We start from the raw sequence: 21630 nt of genomic DNA, 5'->3' as shown, positions 1-21630 counted from the left end.
TGGAACAAATCTTAATTCTTGAAAGCAAAACCAATACTTTATATGATCAAGGTAACTTAGGATAGCAAGTAAGACAAGACAAAAGATGTTAGCAGATTACAGATAAAGGAGCCACTTTATTAAAGTATAGGATGGAGGGGGTGATCAAACGACTGACTGAGCAGCCCTGGAGTGAATGAGTACAATATATGAGCCTTAAGGGCAAAGAACTACATTGTGATAGCTGTACTTGACATGACTGGTTCCTGTAGAGCTGTGACTAACAATTCTGAAAACACTCAGTAAACAAAATATTTTTTGAATCCAAAACACATGTGTTCTGCTCTAAACCTAAAACTGCTCAAACATAAAGGGAAATAGAGACAAAAATATAGGAGAAGGGCCAGAGGATGGACACACACACACACACACACACACACACACACACACACACACACACACACACGTGAGAGACAGACAGATGAGATAGAGCCAGAGAGAGAAAGCAGTTAGGAACAGGCTCACATAAGTTTGGAAGCTGAATCTCATTGGTCCCAAGGCAAAAACAAAACAAAACAACAACAACAAAAAGCATACTTCTCTGTCTTTCTTCTATGTATAGAGTATGAGGAGCTGCAGATCACAGTGAACTGTGACCAACACAGAGCAGGATACGACAGAGATCAACTGTATGATCCAGAGGCCAAGATTTCAGATTGATGGTGTTAGGAAGAAGGTATGATTGTGGGCAGGCTGCCAGTTGTTGGTTGGTTGCTGTTGCTTGTTGTTGGTCATGGTTTATTAAGTAGTTGTGTGCAAAGAAGAAACAACAACAAAAAAAGTAGAAATTAAATATCCTGATGGTGAATATCAAACTTGCCCCAAGGAATTTGAAACCCCCTAATCAGCAGGAATTAGTCTAATGATCACATTGATCCTTTCCTTTCTATCTTCTTTTTCTCTCCTACCCAACATTATAGGGCTGGAAAAAGAGAAGGGTGGAAAAAGGCAGAAACCAAAAAGTATTAAGCATTGGCTACAAGTGGCACCCAGATATGGGGCTAGGCCCAAAGGGAAATTTGATTACAATGCCACAGAGAAAACAGGAGAGGATGAAGGGATGATTTTTTTTTAAAGATGATGGCAAAAAGATAACTCCCACTTTGCTTTCTGAGGGGAGTTTTCTTTTTGCTCCTTCTTCATCCTATATTCTGTTTCAAAAAATGTTGGGAGAATAGCTGAGCAGTTAAAAAACTGTGGGTGAGGGGTTGGGGATTTAGCTCAGTGGTAGAGCGCTTGCCTAGCAAGCTCAAGGCCCTGGGTTTGGTCCTCAGCTCAAAAAACAAACAAACAAACAAACAAACAAAAACTGTGGGTGAAAATGGAAGGGCCCGAGAAACTATATATATACATGAAATGAAAATATCATTTATGAATATGTTCCAGAGTTGGTCATGCAACTGGAAAAATTATGGGTGGAATTCTTGGGAGGCAAGGAGTGCCAGAGAGAGCAGGGAACGAAAGTGCTCAGTCCTGTTGACAGAACAAGAGAGTGTGATTTTCCCAAAGGATGAAGGTGGGAAAGAAACCTGTGATGCAAGAGTGGGAGGAGGGGTGGCCCGGGGTTACAAGATCAGCATCAGCTTTCAGTAGTCATAGAGTCCTATGCCTACTAATGGTGTGGAACTCAATCATGACAAGATAGGTTGGCATCCTATAGAAACAATGCATCTAAAGCATTTTTGAGTCCATAATTTCATATGGGATGCACTCGCCTTATGTAAAACAAATTCTAAATAACTAAACTACTCAAAATAGAATTATTCCCCAGGGCTAGAAGGGATTGTTGACAGCTATGCTAGAAGCTGGTCCGCAGTTGCAATGGTTGACATGGTAGACGGAAGAAGTTGAGCATATTGAACAGTGAAATAGAGCAAGGGGTTAAATATAGTAAAGTATCAGTTGCTGGGTGAAGGGTGGTACTGTGATACACAAGAACATATTTGTCCTTCCCAGTCTGCTCCTCTGTCAGTAACATCATAATCTCCTGTGTTCATGACCAATGGCCTGGGAGAGAAAGTGAGGTGGGAACTGCCAACTGAGACCTCAGGCAGCAAATGTGCCTGGCCAAGAACAGACTTTCAGAAGGCAGGCTTCGGTGAGACAACTCATTTAATTGGGGAATGGGGGTAGACAAAGGCTATTTAAACCTTTTAGAGATGAGTAGGGGATATTAAGTGAGTGTACATCATTGGCCAGGCCCAGGGTGCTGGGGATGTCTCATTTGCATAAGGAGAAAATCAAGGTGCTGCTGGATAAGGGGAAGGAAGTTTAATCTAGCTACCCGCTAGATGACCTCCTTGGGTGAGGCAATGTTGCGGGGAAGACAGGACTACCTGCACCAGGACATGCAGGACCAGGGCAGGGGGAGGGGGCAAGTTGTCCTACTCATGCCGATCTCAGGATTGGATAGACCTCAACACCACTCTACCTCTGGACTGGCTTCTTCCAGTCCCATGGCTCTCTGGCCCCACTTAGATTCAATTTGATAGCACTACTCTAGGACAGTGATGCTTAGCAGCTTTAAGAACTTGGAACAAAGTTGAGCAGCCCTGGAAAAGGTCCACCTCATTTACAAAGATTATACAAGGCTCTGGAGAAGACATCATTGATTTATTTTCAAAGATTCATCTCAGCTAGGAAGAAAGCCATATCAGACCCAGATGCAAAGCAGATGTTGTTAGAGTCCTTGGTACTTGAAAATGCAAATACTAAATGTGAAATAGTTATTAGATCATTAAAGATTCAGGCAGCACCTATGGATGGTTGGATAAGGGATCTGACCAATATTGGTTGTAATGTGTACCATTGATAATATCATAGGCCGTGCTATGGCTAGACGTCTCCAACATAAAATTTCGTGGTATTCAATCGCAGGAAGAACAGTCATTTGCAAAGAGACTGGGACCAAGCTGCTAAAGGTCTCAGATATGAAAATGTTCAGTGCTGTAATTGTGAGAAATACTGTCAGTTGCAACAAAATTGTGAACAAGGCTTCTCTAAAGGCAATGCTTTTTCTAAATATAAACCAGAAAGAAGGCCTAGGCTTCCAGGGATGTGCAGGTGATGTGTCAATGGTTACCACTGGTCATGAAAATAACTGTAATTCTAAAACAAATACCTTATTATCTTATTTAAAAGGCTCTGGCTATCCCTGTCCAAGAATGTTTCTATACCTGAATGCTTTGGGCAAACACAGTGATCTGTGGTGATAACGTCAGAGGGGTCTCACCACTAATTCCTAACAAAGGCTGTTAGCATGGAGGGGACACCAACAGCTGCAGACTCGAGTTCTCACTGAGAGGAAGATAACTCATGTGGAAGGAACACTGAACTGACATTTGTTGACTATTTCAAAAGGGAGAGAAAAGCACAAAGGGAACATACATTAAATTTATTTATAATGAAGGAAATAAAGGATCCCCCCAAAAAGACTATCAATTTGAGAAGGAAGGAGAGGGTGAGGGTGTGAAGTGAGGAAGGGAGGGCAGGACTGGATGGTGGAAAAAGAAGGGGTAAAGTGATGAAATTCAATGTATTTTAAAAGGTATTGAAATAAAATAAAAATGTGAACTTAAATTTGAACTACAGAATACTAACAAATGGAGACATATGCAGCTGGGAGAGGGAAAAGTAATGACACCTTGCCATTGTATAGCAAAGCCACAGACTTTTTATATGACACAATTAGTAACAAAAAATACACATGGAAAGGCTTATTATTTATGGACCTGATTTATTTATCAATTACAACAAAGCAAAGAGCATCAAGAAAAGCAAAGACATCACATGAGCTCAGATTCTACCTCACAGGACCAGTGACTGGGCAGTCACAGTTACTTACAAAAAGGTTTAAGATGTTGAAAAATGGGGTTTCACAGGCCATTGAAAACTAAAAAAGAGGTGCTCATTTCTTGAATAGGACCCAGACAATGATTTCAAGAATTAAAATGACAGAGACACCCTTGCACAGGCAGCCTCAGTGTTAGAGGTAGGGAGGCAGGAGCCTGGAAACCAAATACAACATGAAGCACCAAGTGTGTGTGAATCGTGATGTGAGCTCAGAGCATGACTATCAAGGGATGAGCAGTGGGGACAGACAGATGAGCACAAGGACACAATTTCCTCAGCACAAGAAGAGAGCAGAGGTTGGTGTCCAGCAAGGAGAAGGCCCTGAGCACAGGGCTCTGAGCAAAGGGCTCTGCAGCCATGATGTCTGGGATCAGGGTAAAGCTCTTAGAGACAGAATTCATGGCCTGTAGCTCTTCCTGGTGGAGGAGGTGGTGGTGTACTTGATGGTGGAAGAGCTGCCACCAGAGGAGCTGAGTCCACTGCTGATGCCTCTGCCACTGCCAGCACTGAAGCCACCTCCAATGCTGTGGCTACCACCATAGGAGAAGCTGCTGCCTCCTCCCAGGCCTATGCTGCTGCTGGCACCACCTGCACTGCCATAGCCGCTGGACACGGTGGACTGCACCACAGCTGTGAAGGAGGAAGAGGACACCACAGACACGGTGAGCTCACTGTGACCAGCTAAGCATGTCAAAAGGAAAGGGAAAGTGGGAACATGTATGCAGAATACTTACAGATGTTGACTGGTCCAATGCCTTCACCATTCAACCTAGGAGAGGAAAGCAGCAAGTGAGAAATGGGCAGACATCACCTTAGTACCAATGGGAAACCTCAGTCAGGTGAAGGTTCAGAGAGAATCCTCTGGCACCATGGAACTGTTGGGGGATGTAGTTACTCACCTGCACTCCTCCCCTTCCAGAAGCTTCCTGTAGGTGGCGATCTCCACATCAAGGGTCAGCTTGACATTTAGGAGCTCCTGGTACTCCTTCAGCAGCCTGGCCATGTCCTGCTTGGCCTTCTGCAGGGCGTCCTCCAGCCCTTCCAGCTTGCCCCTGGCATCCTTCAGGGCCATCTCCCCACGCTGCTCAGCCTCAGCAATGGCAGCTTGCAGGTTGGCACACTGGGCAGAGACAGCAACAAAAGCAATCGTGGAGTGTGCATCTCTACAGAGCCTGAGCCACACCCATTGGTTTCCAGAGAGCAAGAGCTAGAGGACAGCAACAAGGCCAGCATCCCCTCCATTTCTCTGAGTACCCCACCTGCTTCTTCACGTGGTCGATCTCAGACCTCAGCCTCTGGATCATGCGGTTGAGCTCAGAGATCTCCTGCTTGGTGTTGCGCAGGTCATCCCCGTGTCTGCCAGCTGTGACCTGCAGCTCCTCATACTGAAGTCAATGGAAGAGAGAACATTTGTGTGAGTTGTTACATGCAGAAGCAAATCCACTTCTAAGTGTCATGCACGTTCATGGATGAGTTGACTTTTCCTCAAGAGAAGCTTTAGGAGTCGACAAACTCCACAGTTCCCTCAGGAAGAGAAAATGTTTCCTAGTGTCTCCTGAGGACTGGTGTTCAGAGAACAGCTCAAGCAGAGAAAGAGAGAGCATTGATCGCATTAATGGGAACTTCAGTTCTTCTCTGTGTTCATTATCATTCTATAACTCAAGTATAGTACATTTGCTGTGAGAACACCCCATGTTCTGTTCAATGGGACTTCAATACTAAAGTCAGAGACTTCTGGAGTTCAGGGTGGGCTCCACACATCCTGATCTGCCTCTAACCCAGTACTCACTTTTGTCTGGTACCAGGACTCAGCCTCAGCCCGACTTCTCTTTGCGATGTCCTCATACTGGGCCTTGACCTCAGCAATGATGCTGTCCAGATCCAGGTTGCGGTTGTTGTCCATGGAGAGGACCACAGATGTGTCTGAGATGTGGGTTTGCATCAGAGACAGTTCCTGCAGAACAGAAAGTGACAGGGTCAGCTCTATTTGTGAGGATCCTATCAATTTATAAAGGATAAAAAAAAATAACAGGACTGGGAAGGACGAAGAGAGAGAGAAGGGGAGAATTTGGGTGCTTACTGCCTCAAAAATAACTCTCAGGAAGTTGACCTCATCTGCCAGACTGTCTGCATTTCCTTGTAGTTCAACCTTTCTCATAAAGGCGGCGTCTACATCCTGAGGAAACCATAAACAACATGGAATCTGGTTAACTCTCTTGCCCAGACAACCATTTCTTCATGACAACCATTTCTCTGGAATGGCATGGGCAGACAAGGCCATTTCTGTCCTTCAGGAGAGAAACAGGACCCTGTGATTAGTTAACTCACCTTCTTCAGGGTCATGAATTCATTCTCTGCGTGTGAGTGCCTGTTGATTTCATCCTCATATCTACAAGAGGGAGGGTGCACCACATTGGAGCCATCAGATGGATGTGCCTCCAACCCAGGTACCATTCTATAATATGTCCACATGTGGCTAAAAGGTGTTCTTTTATTAAAGAATTCATTCCTTTTCTGTCCTCCAATGTCCTATAACCCACATTGGTCTGATGCTTTTGCTCTCTCCAAATAAATTAGCATTTTTATCTCTGTTAGTACGATTTCTTAAATCATAGAGCCCTTGTCTACATTTGGGCTTCCATCGTTATAAAGTTGGGAGACTGGATTCCTCCTTCTTTGTAACTCACTTGCTCTTGTAGTCCTCCACTGTGTCCTGCATGTTCCTCAGTTCTGAGTCCAGGCGACCCCTCTGTCCAAGGATGCTGTCCAGCTGTTTGCGGAGGTTGCTGATGTATTGCTCAAACAAAGGCTCCAGGTTCTGCCTCACGGTCTTGGTGCCCTGCTCCTGCAGCAGGGTCCACTTGGTGTCCAGGACCTTGTTCTGCTGCTCCAGGAACCGTACCTGGAGGGGTGGAATGTAAGAGGAAGAAGTTTGAGTTTCCTCCTTCTGTGACCCCTTCACTATGTATGTATGTATGTCCTCTCAGACTCTCTGCCTAAACCCATTCCGTGTCGTTAGAACCTGGCCCTGGGTCTGAAACAAACAATCCAGACTGAAGCTCCCAACACCACCTCTCCAAGGAGTGTAGAGCTCTTTTGCAGGGCCCTGGCAGCCTAACGGTGTGTTGCTGGGGGTGAGCTTCAGCTTAGTGAAGCTGGCATTGCTCTCCACAGAACTCTGTAGAGATAGAGTACAGTCATCTGTCCTGTGAGTCTTTAGGTCCTCTCAGTCCATTGGGATCAGACTCCGTTATGTGGCAACCTCTGGGGAGAGGAACTTTGACCCTGATTTCCAGAAGTCAGTCTAATGGAAGGGAACAAAAAACCAGGACAGAGGATTAACTAGGAACAAAGGCAACATCTGAGCCAAGCCTGAAGCCTCTTCCCCCCACCTCCGTTCAGCATTCACTGCAGACACACAGGCTGCTCTAGGAAGCATCCAGTCTCACCTTGTCGATGAAGGAGGCAAACTTGTTGTTGAGGGTCTTGATCTGCTCCCTCTCCTCAGTCCTGACCCGCTGGATGGTGGGGTCGATTTGCAGGTTCAGGGGTGTGAGGAGGTTCTGGTTGATGGTGACCTCTTGGATGCCTCCAGGTGGGCAAACTGGGAAGCCAGCTCCCCCATAGCCACCACCAAAGCCAGCTCCAGCACCAAAGCCAAAGCTACCCCCAACTCCTCCTCCATAGCCCAAGCTTCCTCCGAATCGACCGCCATAGCCTCCTCCAATGCCACAGCTGCCCCCTCCGATGGAGATCCTCCGGGAGCTGCCCACACCACAGAGACTCCTGCTGCCAAAGCCAGCTCCTCCACACACTGCACGGGAGCCACCGCTGCCCCTGGAGCGGCACACAGACACACTGCTGAAGCCAGAGCGGGTGAGCCCAGGCAGTCTGGCTGAGCCCGCACTGAAGCCACGGTGGCTGGTTTGACTCCGGATGACGGTTTTGGTAGACATGGTTCTGTGAGATGAGAGGCAGCAGAGAAGTGGAGAGAGGCAGGGCAGAGCTGAGGAGATGAGTGTGCTGAGCTCCGGGCAGCGGCTTATATATGGTACACATGGTCTGAGCTGAGTCCTGAGGTGAGGTTGCTGAGTGGGTAGGACAGGGCTTTACAGACAGTGAGGTCACACCTAGATTACTTGAAAATGTTATGAAATACTCAGGTTGCAGTTTTGCAGCAAAGGCAGCTGCAGTACATGTTCTGACCTTCGTGAAAATACTCCTACACATAAAATATACAAGTAAATGGAACAACAGAAATAATTGGTTTTTCTAGAACCTACTAAGCATTATTGACTTTAATGTTTTGATTGTTCAGTTTTGAAGATACATTTCATTCTTGTTCTATTTAAGTCATAGATCTTAAAAAAATTCACTGTAATTTTTAGTTCTATATTTTTCTCCTCGTATGATTAAAAAAAAATTGCATGGGTCTTTCGGCTGGATGAAGAATGAAAACCACGTGTGCACCTGGATCCCTTGGAGGTTGCAGAGTGAGTCAGATCCCTTAGAGACGGAGTTGTGAGCTCTGAGTCATAGTGTGGCAAGTGGGAATTGAACCCAGGACCTCTGGAAACCAGACAGTGCTCTTTACCACTGACCCATCTTTCGGACACCTCTGCTGGTAACTCCTGTGTCCAGGAATCCGGATCAGCTTTAACCCAGATCCAGTCTTTAGTGCGTCAGCTGCTGCTTTTCCACTGAGTTACCTTTGCTTTCTCCTTGCTGCTGGCGGCTATGGAGGTCACTGTGTTTCCAACATCTTCTGTAAACTGACAGTCCTTAAATCACAAACCGAAAGAACTATGCAAGCCTTTCAAGTGTTGTGAACTGACAGCAGTTCTTGTAGGTAGCCCGGGTTTTTTGAGTCTCCGTACAGAAAGTAAAAGTTTTCCTCTCAAGATCTGTGAAGAACTGTGTTGGGATTTTGACAAGGCTTGCACTGTATCTGTTCATTCCTTTGGTAGGATGGCCATTTTCCTGTGTTAATCCTACTGACTCCCTAGCATGGGAGGTCTTTTCATCCTCTGATGTCTCCTTCACTTTCTGACTTCAGCATCTTAAAGCTTCTATCGCAGGTGGGATTGGTCTTTTCCTTGGGATGGGTCTCAGGTTGGACCAGTCACTGCCTGGCCAATGTCTCATCTCTGCTCCATCTTTGTCCACGCCCTTCATGTGGACAGGACACACTTGGGGTTGAAGCTTTTGAGGGTGTTTTGGTGTCCTTATCTCTCCACTGAGAGTCCTGCCTGACTACAGGAAGGAAGGGGCCCCTTCAGCCTCCTTATCCCCCAGTGCTAGGAGTCTCAGCTACACTCACCCTCATAGACTTCCTGGAAGCTCCTCCGACCCAGGTCTCTGGCTTGTCCTAGAGATGTCCCCCCATGCTCCACCTCCATTCCTGCCTGCCTCCCAGTTCCACTCACACTCCTGGTCCTCTCTCCCCTACTCTTCCTAGTCTGATCCCCTTCCTTCCTGGGGAGTTCTTTTTCCACTCTGCAGGCTGCCATATTGTCCAGTGGCCTTTGCCTTACTGAAGCATTTACGTTGCTGAGGTCCCATTTACTAAATGTTCATGCTAGTGCCTGAGCTATTACTGTTCTGTTTTGCCTTTTTTTCCCAGGTGTTTGTCTCTTGTATCAATGTGCTCAAGAATATTCCCTAATTTTCTTATATTAAATGTCGTGTATCTGGTTATGTTCTTTGATTCTATTGGACTTGAGTTTTGTGCAGGGTGATAAGTATAGATCTGATAGTTTTCTTCTATACACAGAAATCCAGTTAGAGCCACACCACTTGTTGAAGATGCTTTCTTTTATTCCATTGCATGGTTTTGGCTTCTTTGGCAAAAATCGTGTATCCATAGGTGTGTGGGTTTGTTTTGGAGTCTTTGATTCATTTCCTTTGATCAGCCTTTCTGTTTCTATGCGAATAACCTACATTTTTACTACAATTGCTCTGTAGTAGAGATTGAAACCAGGGATGGTGATGCCTACAGAAGTTCATTTTTTGTGCAGGATTGTTTTAACTAGGCTGGGGTTTTTTCTGTTTTTTGTTTTGTATTTCTTTTTTTTTTTAAAGATTTATTCATTTATTATATATAAGTACACTGTAGTTGTCTTCAGATACACCAGAAGAGGGCATTGGATCTCTTTACAGATGGTTGTGAGCCACCATGTGGTTGCTGGGAATTGAACTCAGGACCTCTGGAAGAGCAGTCGGGTGCTCTTAACCACTGAGCCATCTCTCCAGCCCCCTTGTTTTGTATTTCTATATGAAGTGAGAGTTGTTCTCTCAAGGCCTGTAAAGGCTTGTATTGGGCTTTTGATGGGAAGTGCATTGATCTGGAGACTGCTCTTGGTAAGATGTTTATTTTTACCCTGTTAAGCCTACTGATCCCTGAGTGTGGGAGGCCTTCCCCTCTTCTAATGTCTTCTATAATTCCTTTCCCCAGAGACTTGAACTTCTTGTCATAGAGGCCTTTCACTTGCCTGTTAGAGATTTACCAAGATACTTTGCTGTATTTGTAGCTGTTGTGAAGGGTAATGTTTCCCTGATTCTTTTTCTTCTCAGCTTACTAATCGTTTTTGTTTTTAATTCATTTTGCACCCAGTCACTTTGCTGAAAGTGTTTATCGGGTGTAGGAGTTGTCTGGTAGAGTCTTGGGGGTCACTTAAGTAGACTATCATATCATCTGTGAATAGCAATACTTTGACTTCTTCCTTTCCAATTTGTACTCACTTGATCTCCATTAATTATCCTATTGCCATGGCTAGGACTTCAAGTCTTATACTGAAGAGATACAGAGAGCAAAGACAGCCATGTCTTGTCCTTGGTTTTACTATAGATGTTTTAAGTTTCTTTCCATTTAATTCGGTGTTGGTTGATGGCTTGCAGCACATGGCCCTTATTGTGTGTGTGTGCCTTGTACCCCTGATCTCTCCAAAACATGAACAGGTATTGGATTTTATCAAAAAGCATTTTTAAGCATTGAATGTAATGATCATTCTATCTTTAAGCTAAATTTGTTATGTGGAGGATTACTTTGGTGGATTCTCATATGTGAAACCATCCTTGTATCCCAGGGATGAAGCCTACATGTTCATGGTGGATGATGTTTTCGATGTGTTCTTTGACTCAGTTTGCAATTATTACAGGGTATTTTACTCCAACGTTCATAAGGGAAATGGCTTTCAAATTCTCTTTCTTGAGTGTTTGTGTGCTTTGTGTATCAGGGTGACTGTGGCTTCATAGCATGAGTTTGGCAATATTCCTTCTGTTTCTATTTTCTGGAATAGTTTGAGGAGTATTGGTATTAGCTCTTCTTAGAAAGTCTGGTAGAATTCTATGGTAAAACCATCTGGCCCTGAAAACCATCTGGCCCTCCCCTTTTTGGGTTCATGGATGGTAGATTGAGACTTTTAATGACTAATTGTATTTCTTTAGAAGTTATAGGACTATTTGTATTGTTTACCTGATCTCGATTGATCTTTGGTAAGTGGAATCTACCAGAAATTTTTCATTTTATTGAGATTTCCCATTTTTATGGAATAAGGCCTTTGAAGTAAGACCTAATGTTTCTTTCGATTTCCCTAGTGTCTGTTGTTATGTCTCCCTTTTCATTTCTGATTTTGTTAATCTGGATATTGTCTCTCTGCCTTTTAGTTACTTTGCTAAAGGTTTGTCTATCTTGTTGATTGTCTCAAAGAATCCTTTCTTGCTTTTGTTGATTCCTTTTATTGTTCTCTCTGCTGCTAATTTATTGATTTCAGATCTGAGTTTGAGTATTTCCTGCAGTCTACTCCACTTGGGTGTTTTTGATTCTTTTTCTTCTAGAGCTTTCATGTATGCTGATAAGTTGCTAGTATGAGATCTGTCTAATTTTCTTATAAAGGCATTATTGCTATGAAATTTCCTCAGCAATACTTTCATTGTGTTCTATAAGTTTAAGGAACCTGGACCTTCTTTTTCACCAAATTCTAAAAAGTCTTTAATTTCTTCATTTATTTCTTCTATGAACCAGTCGTCATAGAATAGAGAGTTGTTCAGTATCCTTGACTTGTAGGCTTCCTGTTGTTTCTGTTGTTGTTGAAGTCTACCTTTAATCCATGATGATCTGATAAGATGCAAGGGTATATTTCAATTGTATTGTGTCCATTTAGGGTTGCTTTATGCCCAATGATATGATCAATTATGGAGAATGTTCCATGAGGTGCTGAGAAGAATGTGTATTCTTTTGTGTTTAGGTGAAATATTCTATAGATATCTTCAGGTCCATTTGATTCATAATGTCTTTAGTTGCATTATTTGTCTGTTTAGTTTCTGTTTTGATAAACTCTGATCTGTTAAGTAAGGTGTTGAACTCTCTCACCAGTAACGTGTGGGGTTTGTTGTACACTTTAGGCTTTGGCCATGGTTTTGTTTTGTATGTCTGTTTGCTTTTTACAAATATCGTTGCACTTGAATTCTGGGCAAATATGTTCATAATTGAGAAGTCATCCTGGTGGATTTTTCCATTGATGAGTCTAAGTGTCCTTCCTCATCTTTAATAATTGCTTTTGTTGAAAGTCTATTTTACTAGATATTAGAATGGCTACCCCAGTAACTTTAATGTTTTTCAAGAGCTATCGTTAATGATGGTTTTTAAATGCTTTGACTTCCCTCCTATCCCACCACCCACCACAGGTAGTGGAAAAGGAAGGATGTGGGGGAAGACAATCTGTTTAGAATGGGGTTTTGTTTTTGTTTTGTTTTGTTTTGTTTTTTTGGAACAACTCCCACTTATTTTGTCAGGAACTCAGCACTTCAATTTTCAGGTCAGCAGAGGCGGCTTGAACTACGTGTAAACACTTCTCAGATATACAAGAAGTCCAGTTCAGTGGAGTCAGGATAGCAAATATAATTCAGCAGCAGTGGCACAGCGTAGCACAGTCAGCCAAGCCTCAACCTTGGCCCAAGTCAACAGGAGGCACCATTGGAAATGCCAGAAGTTCTCAGCGATACGTCTCTCAGTGAAGTGAGGATCAGCAAAGAAGCAAGACCAACAAGCATTGCACAACTTTCTCCATATGGAAGTCTAACCCAACCTCTGTCATGGTCTGTGAAGTAGTGTTTATACTCCCTCTAATCATCATGTGTCCTCCTAGGTCTTGCTTCAGCATGTGAGTCTGTCTCAGCCAACATCAATTGCCAAACAGCTTGACTCCATGGAAGCAGCAAGAAACTATAGCATACAACCATAAATTTTTTGGTCTTTTTTGATATGAAGTCCTAACAAATAGAGCTTAATTAAGTAATGTAAGGCTGACCAATATATGTGTGTACCATTACCAAAAAATCCTTCATCATGCTTCCTTTCATGTACTGGTTTTAGTAAGACATCTTTCATATGTGTCTGCTTCAGGAAAACACTCCAATTGTTTACCCAAACAAAATACCATCCAACACTTTCCAAAGAACCCTTAAATTTCCCGTTTATACTCTAGTTTCTTTCTTGGATCCATTGGCTTGGGAAATGTTTTTCAAGATCTTTACTCTGAGGTAAAGTCTACCTTTGTGCTGAGGTGTGTTTCTAATATCCAGCAGAATGGTGGAGCCTATTTATGCGTCTACTATGTTAGCCTGTGTCTTTGTATTGGGGAATTGAGTTCACTGATGTTGAGAGATATCAGTAACAAGTGATTGTTAAATATTGTTATTTTTATGTTGGTCTTGGTGGGAGTGGTGCTGGTAGTGGTGGTGGTTGTGCTGGTAGTAATGGTAGTGTATTGTGTGTTTGTATGACTCTCCTCTTTTTGTTTTGTTGTTGAGAAATGATTGATTTCTTGTTTTCTTGGATGTAGTTACCCTCCTTGAGTTGGACTTTCCCTTCTACTATCCTCTGTAGGCCTAGAATAGTGGAAACACATTGTTTAATTTGATTTTATTGTGAAATATCTTGCTTTGTCCACATATGGTATTTGAAAGTTTTGCTGGGTCTGATATTTTTGATCTCTTAGATTCTGCAGGACCTTTTCCCAGGGCCTTCTGGTTTTTTAGAGCTTCTGTTGAGAAGTCAGGTGAAATACTGACAGTCCTGACTTTATTTGTTACTGAGGCATTTCTACCTCTGATTGCATCTAAGACTCCAAAGATAGAACCCATGGCTGGTATTTAAACAGGTAAAAGCAGGTGACTGCCTCAGTCACAGGCCTTAGGGGAGAAACTAATACTATGATTTACTATGGACATAGTAATAAGCTGTTCATTAAGTTATTAACTTTAAGATTAATTCATGTCTCAAACCAAACCAGAGAAATTTATTCTATTTCAGATAATGATTAATACAGACACCCACACCTAGTCATCTCTTAGAGAGCAAGGGACTGTGAGATATTCAGCTCTAAGTGAAACTCTATATCACAACTCCTCTATATTCACAAGGCTCAGCTATCATTGCAGAGAAGAGAGGTAAGATTGTAATAGCTAAAATTTATGAATATTTCTATCAGAAACATGTTTGCTCGACATAATAGGGCCATTGTACACATGATAAGAGCGCAGCAGTTGGGCTAATCTTCTTGCACATTGCCCCAGGTAGTCCTGTCTCTATTTCCAGAAGGATAGAATACTGTGTGGGCCACCATAAGAGTCCACTTTGTGAACTTAATAGTCATGCAACTGAACCACAACTACAGTCCTTTTTATATTTTTTTTTTGGTTTTTTTTTCGGAGCTGGGGGACAGTCCTTTATATTTTACATTTACATTTTCATTTATTTCATATGTAATGCACACATACTACATGATTTAAATTTTACTTAACCCACTCTACACATGGTCCTGTTTTGCTCTTTTCTATATACTATTTTCCCTGTCAGTGATTTTTCTGTTATCTCCCATGTATGCACTTGTCATAAGAAGGATTAGATTTCAGATATGGAGACTTTATTTTTGTTTGTGTCGAGGAATTCTGGGAGAGAGTGAAGAGAAACCAGGGTGGGAAGCTTTCAGTGCTGTTAGCAGAGCAGTGAACATTGTAACAAGCAGAAAATGATGCCTAAGGCTTCAGAAACAGCAGCAAACCAAGGAAAACATCTATTGGTCTGTGTACTTGTGGGTCAGATGCTAGATGAGGGGACAATGTGCTGAAGGAGTCCTGGGAAGGAATCAAGCAGAAAACCTCACACTACAGCTGAGGTTGCCCTGCTCACTCAGGAGTTAAACCAGGAGTGAAACTAACACACCTGGTCTGCCTCATGCAAACCAAAACACTGTGCGTATCCATGATGGGGGACTAACTGTATTAGAAGGAAAACAATAATATCATGATGCATGTACAATTTATAAAATGAGAATCTCAGGTTTGAAAGCGTCTGACCTCCCCGATTTTGACTAGCTTGTGTGTTTGCAGTATTTCCTAGTTGTAGATGTTACTGTTGGAATGCTTAGCAGCGCCTGAACACTTCCTTGACTTTCTGCTGTCTTTTTAGAGCATTTTTCCAGAAATGCTATTTCAGGTCAGAAGGAGGAAATGTTTCCTGCAATTGTGGCTGCATGTCAGGCAAGTTTCTTCATCATGGAGGAAACTTTTACACTAAAACAAATGCCTTATTCTCTTGTCAAAGCCCTTGCTGTTGCTGTAAGCTTCTCCACCCACATGCATTGGCTCTGTGATCTGCTGGTGATCACATCAGAGGATCCTCCCTGTGAATTCCTCATAAGAGCAGCTAGGAAGTAGGGTACGGTCACAGCTGGAGATTATGTTCTCACTGAGAGAAAGCTACTCATGGGGCAAGGCAAGCTGAACTGACATTTGTTGAATATCTCTAAAGAAAGGGAGTTAAACACCTTGGAAATGGATGCATTAAAATTATCTATAGGTAAATGAAGGAAATAAAGGCTCCTCCAAAAGTCTTTCGATTCAAGAGTGGAGGAGTAGGTGAGGGTTTGGAGGGAAGACATTTTGGATGGACTAGTTATTGGAAAATTAATGGGGAATTTGATGGAATATTACTTTATTTTAAAGAATATTAAATTGAATTTAAAATGTGAACTTAAATTTAAATAGCAGTGTGCTAAAAATGGAGACATAAATGCTGGGAGAGGGAACAGTAATGGCACCTTGTTTAGAAAGGCCACAGATTTTGTGTATACAAAATATTGACAACAAAAATGCACACACAAGAGGTTATTATTTATAAATCTGCTTTATTTAGCGATTATAAGGAAACAAAGAGCATAGAAAAGCAAAGACATCACATGAGCACAGATTCTACATCACAGGACCAGTGACTGGGCAGTCACAGTTACTTGCAAAAAGGTTTATGATGTTGAAAAATGGGGTTTCACAGGCCATTGAAAACTAAAAAGAGGTGCTCATTTCTTGAGTAGGACCCAGACAATGATTTCAAGAATTAAAATGACAGAGACACCCTTGCACAGGCAGCCTCAGTGTTAGAGGTAGGGAGGCAGGAGCCTGGAAACCAAATACAACATGAAGCACCAAGTGTGTGAATCGCGATGTGAGCTCAGAGCATGTCTATCAAGGGATGAGCAGTGGGGATAGAGAGATGAGCACAAGGACACAATTTCCTCAGCACAAGAAGAGAGCAGAGGTTGGTGTCCAGCAAGGAGAAGGCCCTGAGCACAGGGCTCTGAGCAAAGGGCTCTGCAGCCATGATGTCTGGGATCAGGGTAAAGCTCTTAGAGACAGAATTCATGGCCTGTAGCCTTCCTGGTGGAGGAGGTGTACTTGATGGTGGAAGAGCTGCCACCAGAGGAACTGAGTCCACTGCTGATGCCTCTGCCACTGCCAGCACTGAAGCCGCCTCCAATGCTGTGGCTACCACCATAGGAGAAGCTGCTGCCTCCTCCCAGGCCTATGCTGCTGCTGGCACCACCTGCACTGCCATAGCCGCTGGACACGGTGGACTGCACAACGGCTGTAATGGAGAAAGAGGACAACACAGATATGGTGAGCACTATGTGACCAGCTGATGCAGTCACAAAGGATGGGAAAGTGGGGGCTGGTATGGAGGATACTTACAGATGTTGACTGGTCCAACGCCCTCACCATTCAACCTAGGAGAGGAAAGCAGCAAGTGAGAAATGGGCAGACATCGCCTTAGTCCCAATGAGAAACCCAAATCTGGTGAAGATTCAGGGAGAATCTCCTGGAAAGAGCTTTTTGTGGTTGTGGTTTTGGTTTTTTGTTGTTTTTAAGTATTTCTCTACTCATTCTATATATTGGAATACAGCTGTTTTCAGATACACAAGAAAAGGGTATTGGATCCCAGTAGAGACAGTTGTGGGCCACCCTGTAGGAGCTGAGAATTTCACTCAGTAATTCCAGAAGAGCGCTCAGTGCTCTTAAACACTGGACCAACTCTCCAGCTGAGCAAACCGTTTCCTGAAGGGACCAGGGTGGCCACAGCCAGTGCTCCCTCCTCTGGTGCTCAGTGATGGCATCATGGAGGAGCCCTCAGGGATTGGAGTACATACTCACCTGCATTCCTCCCCTTCCAGCAACGTCCTGTAGGTGGCGATCTCCACATCAAGGGCCAGCTTGACATTCATGAGGTCCTGGTACTCCTTCAGCAGCCTGGCCATGTCCTGCTTGGCCTTCTGCAGGGCGTCCTCCAGCCCTTCCAGCTTGCCCCTGGCATCCTTCAGGGCCATCTCCCCACGCTGCTCAGCCTCAGCAATGGCAGCTTGCAGGTTGGCACACTGGGCAGAGACAGCAACAAAAGCAATCGTGGAGAGTGCATCTCTACAGAGCCTGAGCCACACCTATTGGTTTCCAGAGAGCAAGAGCTAGAGGACAGGAACAAGGCCAGCGTCCCCTCCATTTCTCTGAGTACCCCACCTGCTTCTTCACGTGGTCGATCTCAGACCTCAGCCTCTGGATCATGCGGTTGAGCTCAGAGATCTCCTGCTTGGTGTTGCGCAGGTCGTCCCCGTGTCTGCCAGCTGTGATCTGCAGCTCCTCATACTGAAGTCAATGGAAGAGAGAACATTTGTGTGAGTTGTCACAGGCAGAAGCAAATCCACCTCTAAGTGTCATGCACGTTCATGGATGAGTTGACTTTTCCTCAAGAGAAGCTTTAGGAGACCACAAACTCCACAGTTCCCTCAGGAAGAGAAAATGTTTCCTAGTGTCTCCTGAGGACTGGTGTTCAGAGAACACCTCAAGCAAAGAAAGAGAGCATTGAATGCATTAATGGGAACTTCAGTTCTTCTCTGTGTTCATTATCATCATTCTATAACTCAAGTATAGTACATTTGCTGTGAGAACACCCCATGTTCTGTTCAATGGGACTTCAATACTAAAGTCAGAGACTTATGGAGTTCAGGGTGGGCTCCACACATCCTGATCTGCCTCTAACCCAGTACTCACTTTTGTCTGGTACCAGGACTCAGCCTCAGCCCGACTTCTCTTTGCAATTTCCTCATACTGGGCCTTGACCTCAGCAATGATGCTGTCCAGATCCAGGCTGCGGTTGTTGTCCATGGAGAGGACCACAGATGTGTCTGAGATGTGGGTTTGCATCAGAGACAGTTCCTGCAGAACAGAAAGAATTGCGGTCATCTTTGTCTTTGAAGACCACTGTGGTCCAACGCTTTGCGTGGAAAAGAAAGAAAGAGTGGAGAGGGGAGAGAAGCAGGGGAGATAAGGGGTCTTACTGCTTCATAGAGAGCTCTCAGGAAGTCGATCTCATCTGTCAGACTGTCTGCCTTGGCTTGCAGTTCAACCTTGTTCATGTAGGCAGCGTCTACATCCTGAAGAAACCATCAACAACACGGAGTCAGGTCAACACTCTTAAGCTCACGTCTGTCTTCTCATTCACCTCTCTCTTAAAGACCTTTCATTATTCCTCTGGAATGGCCTGGACAGGCAAGGCCATGTCTGTCCTTTGCAGAGAAACACCTCCCTGTGATTGGTGAGCTCACCTTCTTCAGGGTCACGAATTCATTCTCTGCTGCTGTGCGCCTATTGATTTCATCCTCATACCTACAAGAGGAAAGGTGCATCACATTGGAGCAATAATGTGGATGGAATCAATGGCAGCCTCTCACCCAGATGCCATTTCTATAACATACCCACTTGAGATTAAAAGGTGTGTTTTTATTAAATAGTTCATTCCTTTTCTGTCCCCCAGTGTGCTCTAACACACCTTGGTCCAAGGCTTTTGCTCCCTCCCAATAAATTATAACTTTCCTCTGTTAGTATGATTTCTTAAGTCATAGAGCCCTTGCCTACATCTGGACTTCTATCTTTATAACTCACTTGCTCTTGTAGTCCTCCACTGTGCCCTGCATGTTCCTCAGTTCTGAGTCCAGGCGACCCCTCTCTCCAACGATGCTGTCCAGCCTTCTGCGGAGGTTGTTGATGTATTGCTCAAACAAAGGCTCCAGGTTTTGCCTCACGGTCTTGGTCCCCTGCTCCTGCAGCAGGGCCCACTTGGTGTCCAGGACCTTGTTCTGCTGCTCCAGGAACCGTACCTGGAGGGGTGGAATGTAAGAGGAAGAAGTTTGAGTTTCCTCCTTCTGTGACCCCTTGACTGGTGTGTATGTGCTCTCAGGCTCTCTGCCTAAACCTATTCAGTGTCGTTAGAACCTGGCCCTGGATCTGAGACAAGCAATCCAGACGGAAGCTCCAAATACCATCTCTCTAAGGAAGGCACAGTTCCCTTGCAGGGCGATGGGAGCCAAATGTGACTTTTTATCTTGTGTGACAATTTAGTGAATCTGTCAATGCTCTCCATGTAGATGGAGTGCTGTCATCTGTCTTGTGAGTCTTTAGGTCATCTATGTCCAAATGGGTCAGACACCTTTATGTGTCAACCTCTGGAAGAGAGGAACTCTGACCCTGATTTCCAGATCCCCATCTAACTGAAGGGAGCACAAAACCAGGACAGAGGATCAACTAGGAACAAAGGCAACATCTGAGCCAAGCCTGAAGCCTCTTCCCTCCACCTCCGTTCAGCATTCACTGCAGACACACAGGCTGCTCTAGGAAGCATCCAGTCTCACCTTGTCGATGAAGGAGGCAAACTTGTTGTTGAGGGTCTTGATCTGCTCCCTCTCCTCAGTCCTGACCCGCTGGATGGTGGGGTCAATTTGCAGGTTCATGGGTTTGAGGAGGCTCTGGTTGATGGTGACCTCTTGGATGCCTCCAGGTGGGCAAACTGGGAAGCCAGCTCCCCCATAGCCACCACCAAAGCCAGCTCCACCACCAAAGCCAAAGCTACCCCCAACTCCTCCTCCATAGCCGAAGCTTCCTCCGAATCGGCCGCCATAACCTCCTCCAATGCCACAGCTGCCGCCTCTGATGGAGATCCTCTGGGAGCTGCCCACACCACAGAGACTCCTGCTGCCAAAGCCAGCTCCTCCACACACTGCACGGGAGCCACCGCTGCCCCTGGAGCGGCACACAGACACACTGCTGAAGCCAGAGCGGGCGAGCCCAGGCAGTCTGGCTGAGCCTGCACTGAAGCCACGGTGGCTGGTTTGACTCCGGATGACGGTTTTGGTGGACATGGTTCTGTGAGATGAGAGGCAGCAGAGAAGGGGAAAGAGGCAGGGCAGAGCTGAGGAGATGAGTGTGCTGAGCTCCGGGCAGCGGCTTATATATGGTACACATGGGCTGGGCTGGGTCCTGAGGTGAGGTTGCTGAGTGGGTAGGGCAGGGCTTTACAGACAGTGAGGTCACACCTAGATTACTTGAAAATGTTATGAAATATTCATGTTGCAGTTTTAGTTTCCTTTAGTTAGGGAAAATGCTTCTGCCTCCAGTTTTGATCACTACAACAGTTCTTCACTCCCAGGACCTCAGAGTTAGTCATCAACTCTACAAAGGTTTTGCATGTCCTGTTGAATGTGCTGACAGCTTGCTCCCAACCTGTCTTCTCTCCCATGGAAATTCTGGAGACCTGCTGTCGTTTGCAGCCATTAGAGAGAGCATAACTCACCTTTAGAGGTTAGGATATGAAGTATAATCAGTTTTCCTTTGCAGGAAAAGTCAGTCACACATTTGTCCCACACCTCTGTAACCCTTTGAAGACAAGCGGCTCACAACCAGCCTTTGCTTCCTGCTATCATTCAATTCACTCAACCACCTAATGGTATTTGAAAGGAGATCTCTGAGAACATATAATACCTCTAGTATATAACTCAATATTACATACAAAATAAGGCTGCTTTTTATACCTGAAGGAGTGACAAATGCCTTTTTTTTTAAAAATACTTGCATATTTATTCAGTTTCCTTTAACAATGGTGTTGAAGTCTATGAAGCTGGCTCACTACTGAGGAGCACTGGTTTCTCTGGCAGAAACCTGAGTTCACTTCCCAGCACCCACATCACAGGCTGCAAACATCTGTAACTCCAGAGCCTGGGAATCCCATGTCTGTTCTGCCCTCTGAGGACAGCAAAGACAGCTGTGGTAAATGTTCTTACCTTCGTTAAAATACTCCTACACATAAAATATACAAATAAATGTATCCACAGAAGTAATGGTTTTTCTAGAACCTGGTTAGCATTATTGACTTTCAAGTTTTGATTGTTCAAATTTAAAAATACTTTTTGCTCTTCTTTTATTTAAGCCGTAGATCTGAAACAGTTCACTCTTAATTTTAATTCTCCTAGATATTTTTCTCCTCATATGTTAAAAAAAATTGTATGTGTCTTTTGGCTGGATGAACAATGAAAACCACGTGTGCACCTGGATCCCTTGGAGGTTGCAGAGTGAGTCAGATCC

At 44.3% G+C, this 21630-nt stretch overlaps 2 protein-coding genes across 2 annotated transcripts; both read right to left on the bottom strand.

The window, feature by feature from the left end:
• Positions 1 to 4288: 4288 nt before the first annotated feature.
• LOC116890210 (keratin, type II cytoskeletal 6A-like) lies at positions 4289 to 7847 on the bottom strand. Its single transcript, XM_032890947.1, has 9 exons — positions 7341 to 7847; positions 6579 to 6793; positions 6220 to 6280; positions 5972 to 6067; positions 5681 to 5845; positions 5151 to 5276; positions 4791 to 5011; positions 4626 to 4660; positions 4289 to 4521 (listed from the first exon to the last, which is right to left on the bottom strand). The coding sequence occupies exons 1-9, from the start codon at positions 7845 to 7847 to the stop codon at positions 4289 to 4291; spliced, it is 1659 nt and encodes a 552-aa protein (XP_032746838.1).
• Positions 7848 to 16574: 8727 nt separating this feature from the next.
• On the bottom strand, positions 16575 to 20411 carry LOC116890173 (keratin, type II cytoskeletal 6A-like). Its single transcript, XM_032890913.1, has 9 exons — positions 19905 to 20411; positions 19159 to 19373; positions 18822 to 18882; positions 18555 to 18650; positions 18268 to 18432; positions 17737 to 17862; positions 17377 to 17597; positions 16918 to 16952; positions 16575 to 16813 (listed from the first exon to the last, which is right to left on the bottom strand). Exons 1-9 carry the CDS (start codon positions 20409 to 20411, stop codon positions 16575 to 16577), a joined length of 1665 nt encoding a protein of 554 aa, XP_032746804.1.
• Positions 20412 to 21630: the final 1219 nt, after the last annotated feature.

This window comes from Rattus rattus, chromosome 1 (assembly GCF_011064425.1).
Source record: "Rattus rattus isolate New Zealand chromosome 1, Rrattus_CSIRO_v1, whole genome shotgun sequence".
Lineage (NCBI taxonomy): Eukaryota > Metazoa > Chordata > Mammalia > Rodentia > Muridae > Rattus > Rattus rattus.
Note: the sequence above shows the minus strand (reverse complement) of the source record. Positions and strands in the feature narration are given on the sequence as shown.

Excerpts from the sequence above, each read along its gene's own strand:
- LOC116890210 (XM_032890947.1), bottom strand. The coding sequence starts at position 7,847 with ATGTCTACCAAAACCGTCATCCGGAGTCAAACCAGCCACCGTGGCTTC. Across the intron at positions 6,068-6,219 it reads AATTCATGACCCTGAAGAAG|GATGTAGACGCCGCCTTTAT; the intron begins GTGAGTTAACTA and ends TGGTTTCCTCAG. Across the intron at positions 4,661-4,790 it reads CTGGAAGGGGAGGAGTGCAG|GTTGAATGGTGAAGGCATTG; the intron begins GTGAGTAACTAC and ends TTCCTCTCCTAG.
- LOC116890173 (XM_032890913.1), bottom strand. The coding sequence starts at position 20,411 with ATGTCCACCAAAACCGTCATCCGGAGTCAAACCAGCCACCGTGGCTTC. Across the intron at positions 18,433-18,554 it reads TGAGAGCTCTCTATGAAGCA|GAACTGTCTCTGATGCAAAC; the intron begins GTAAGACCCCTT and ends TCTGTTCTGCAG. Across the intron at positions 17,863-18,267 it reads AGTCCTGGTACCAGACAAAA|TATGAGGAGCTGCAGATCAC; the intron begins GTGAGTACTGGG and ends CATTGACTTCAG.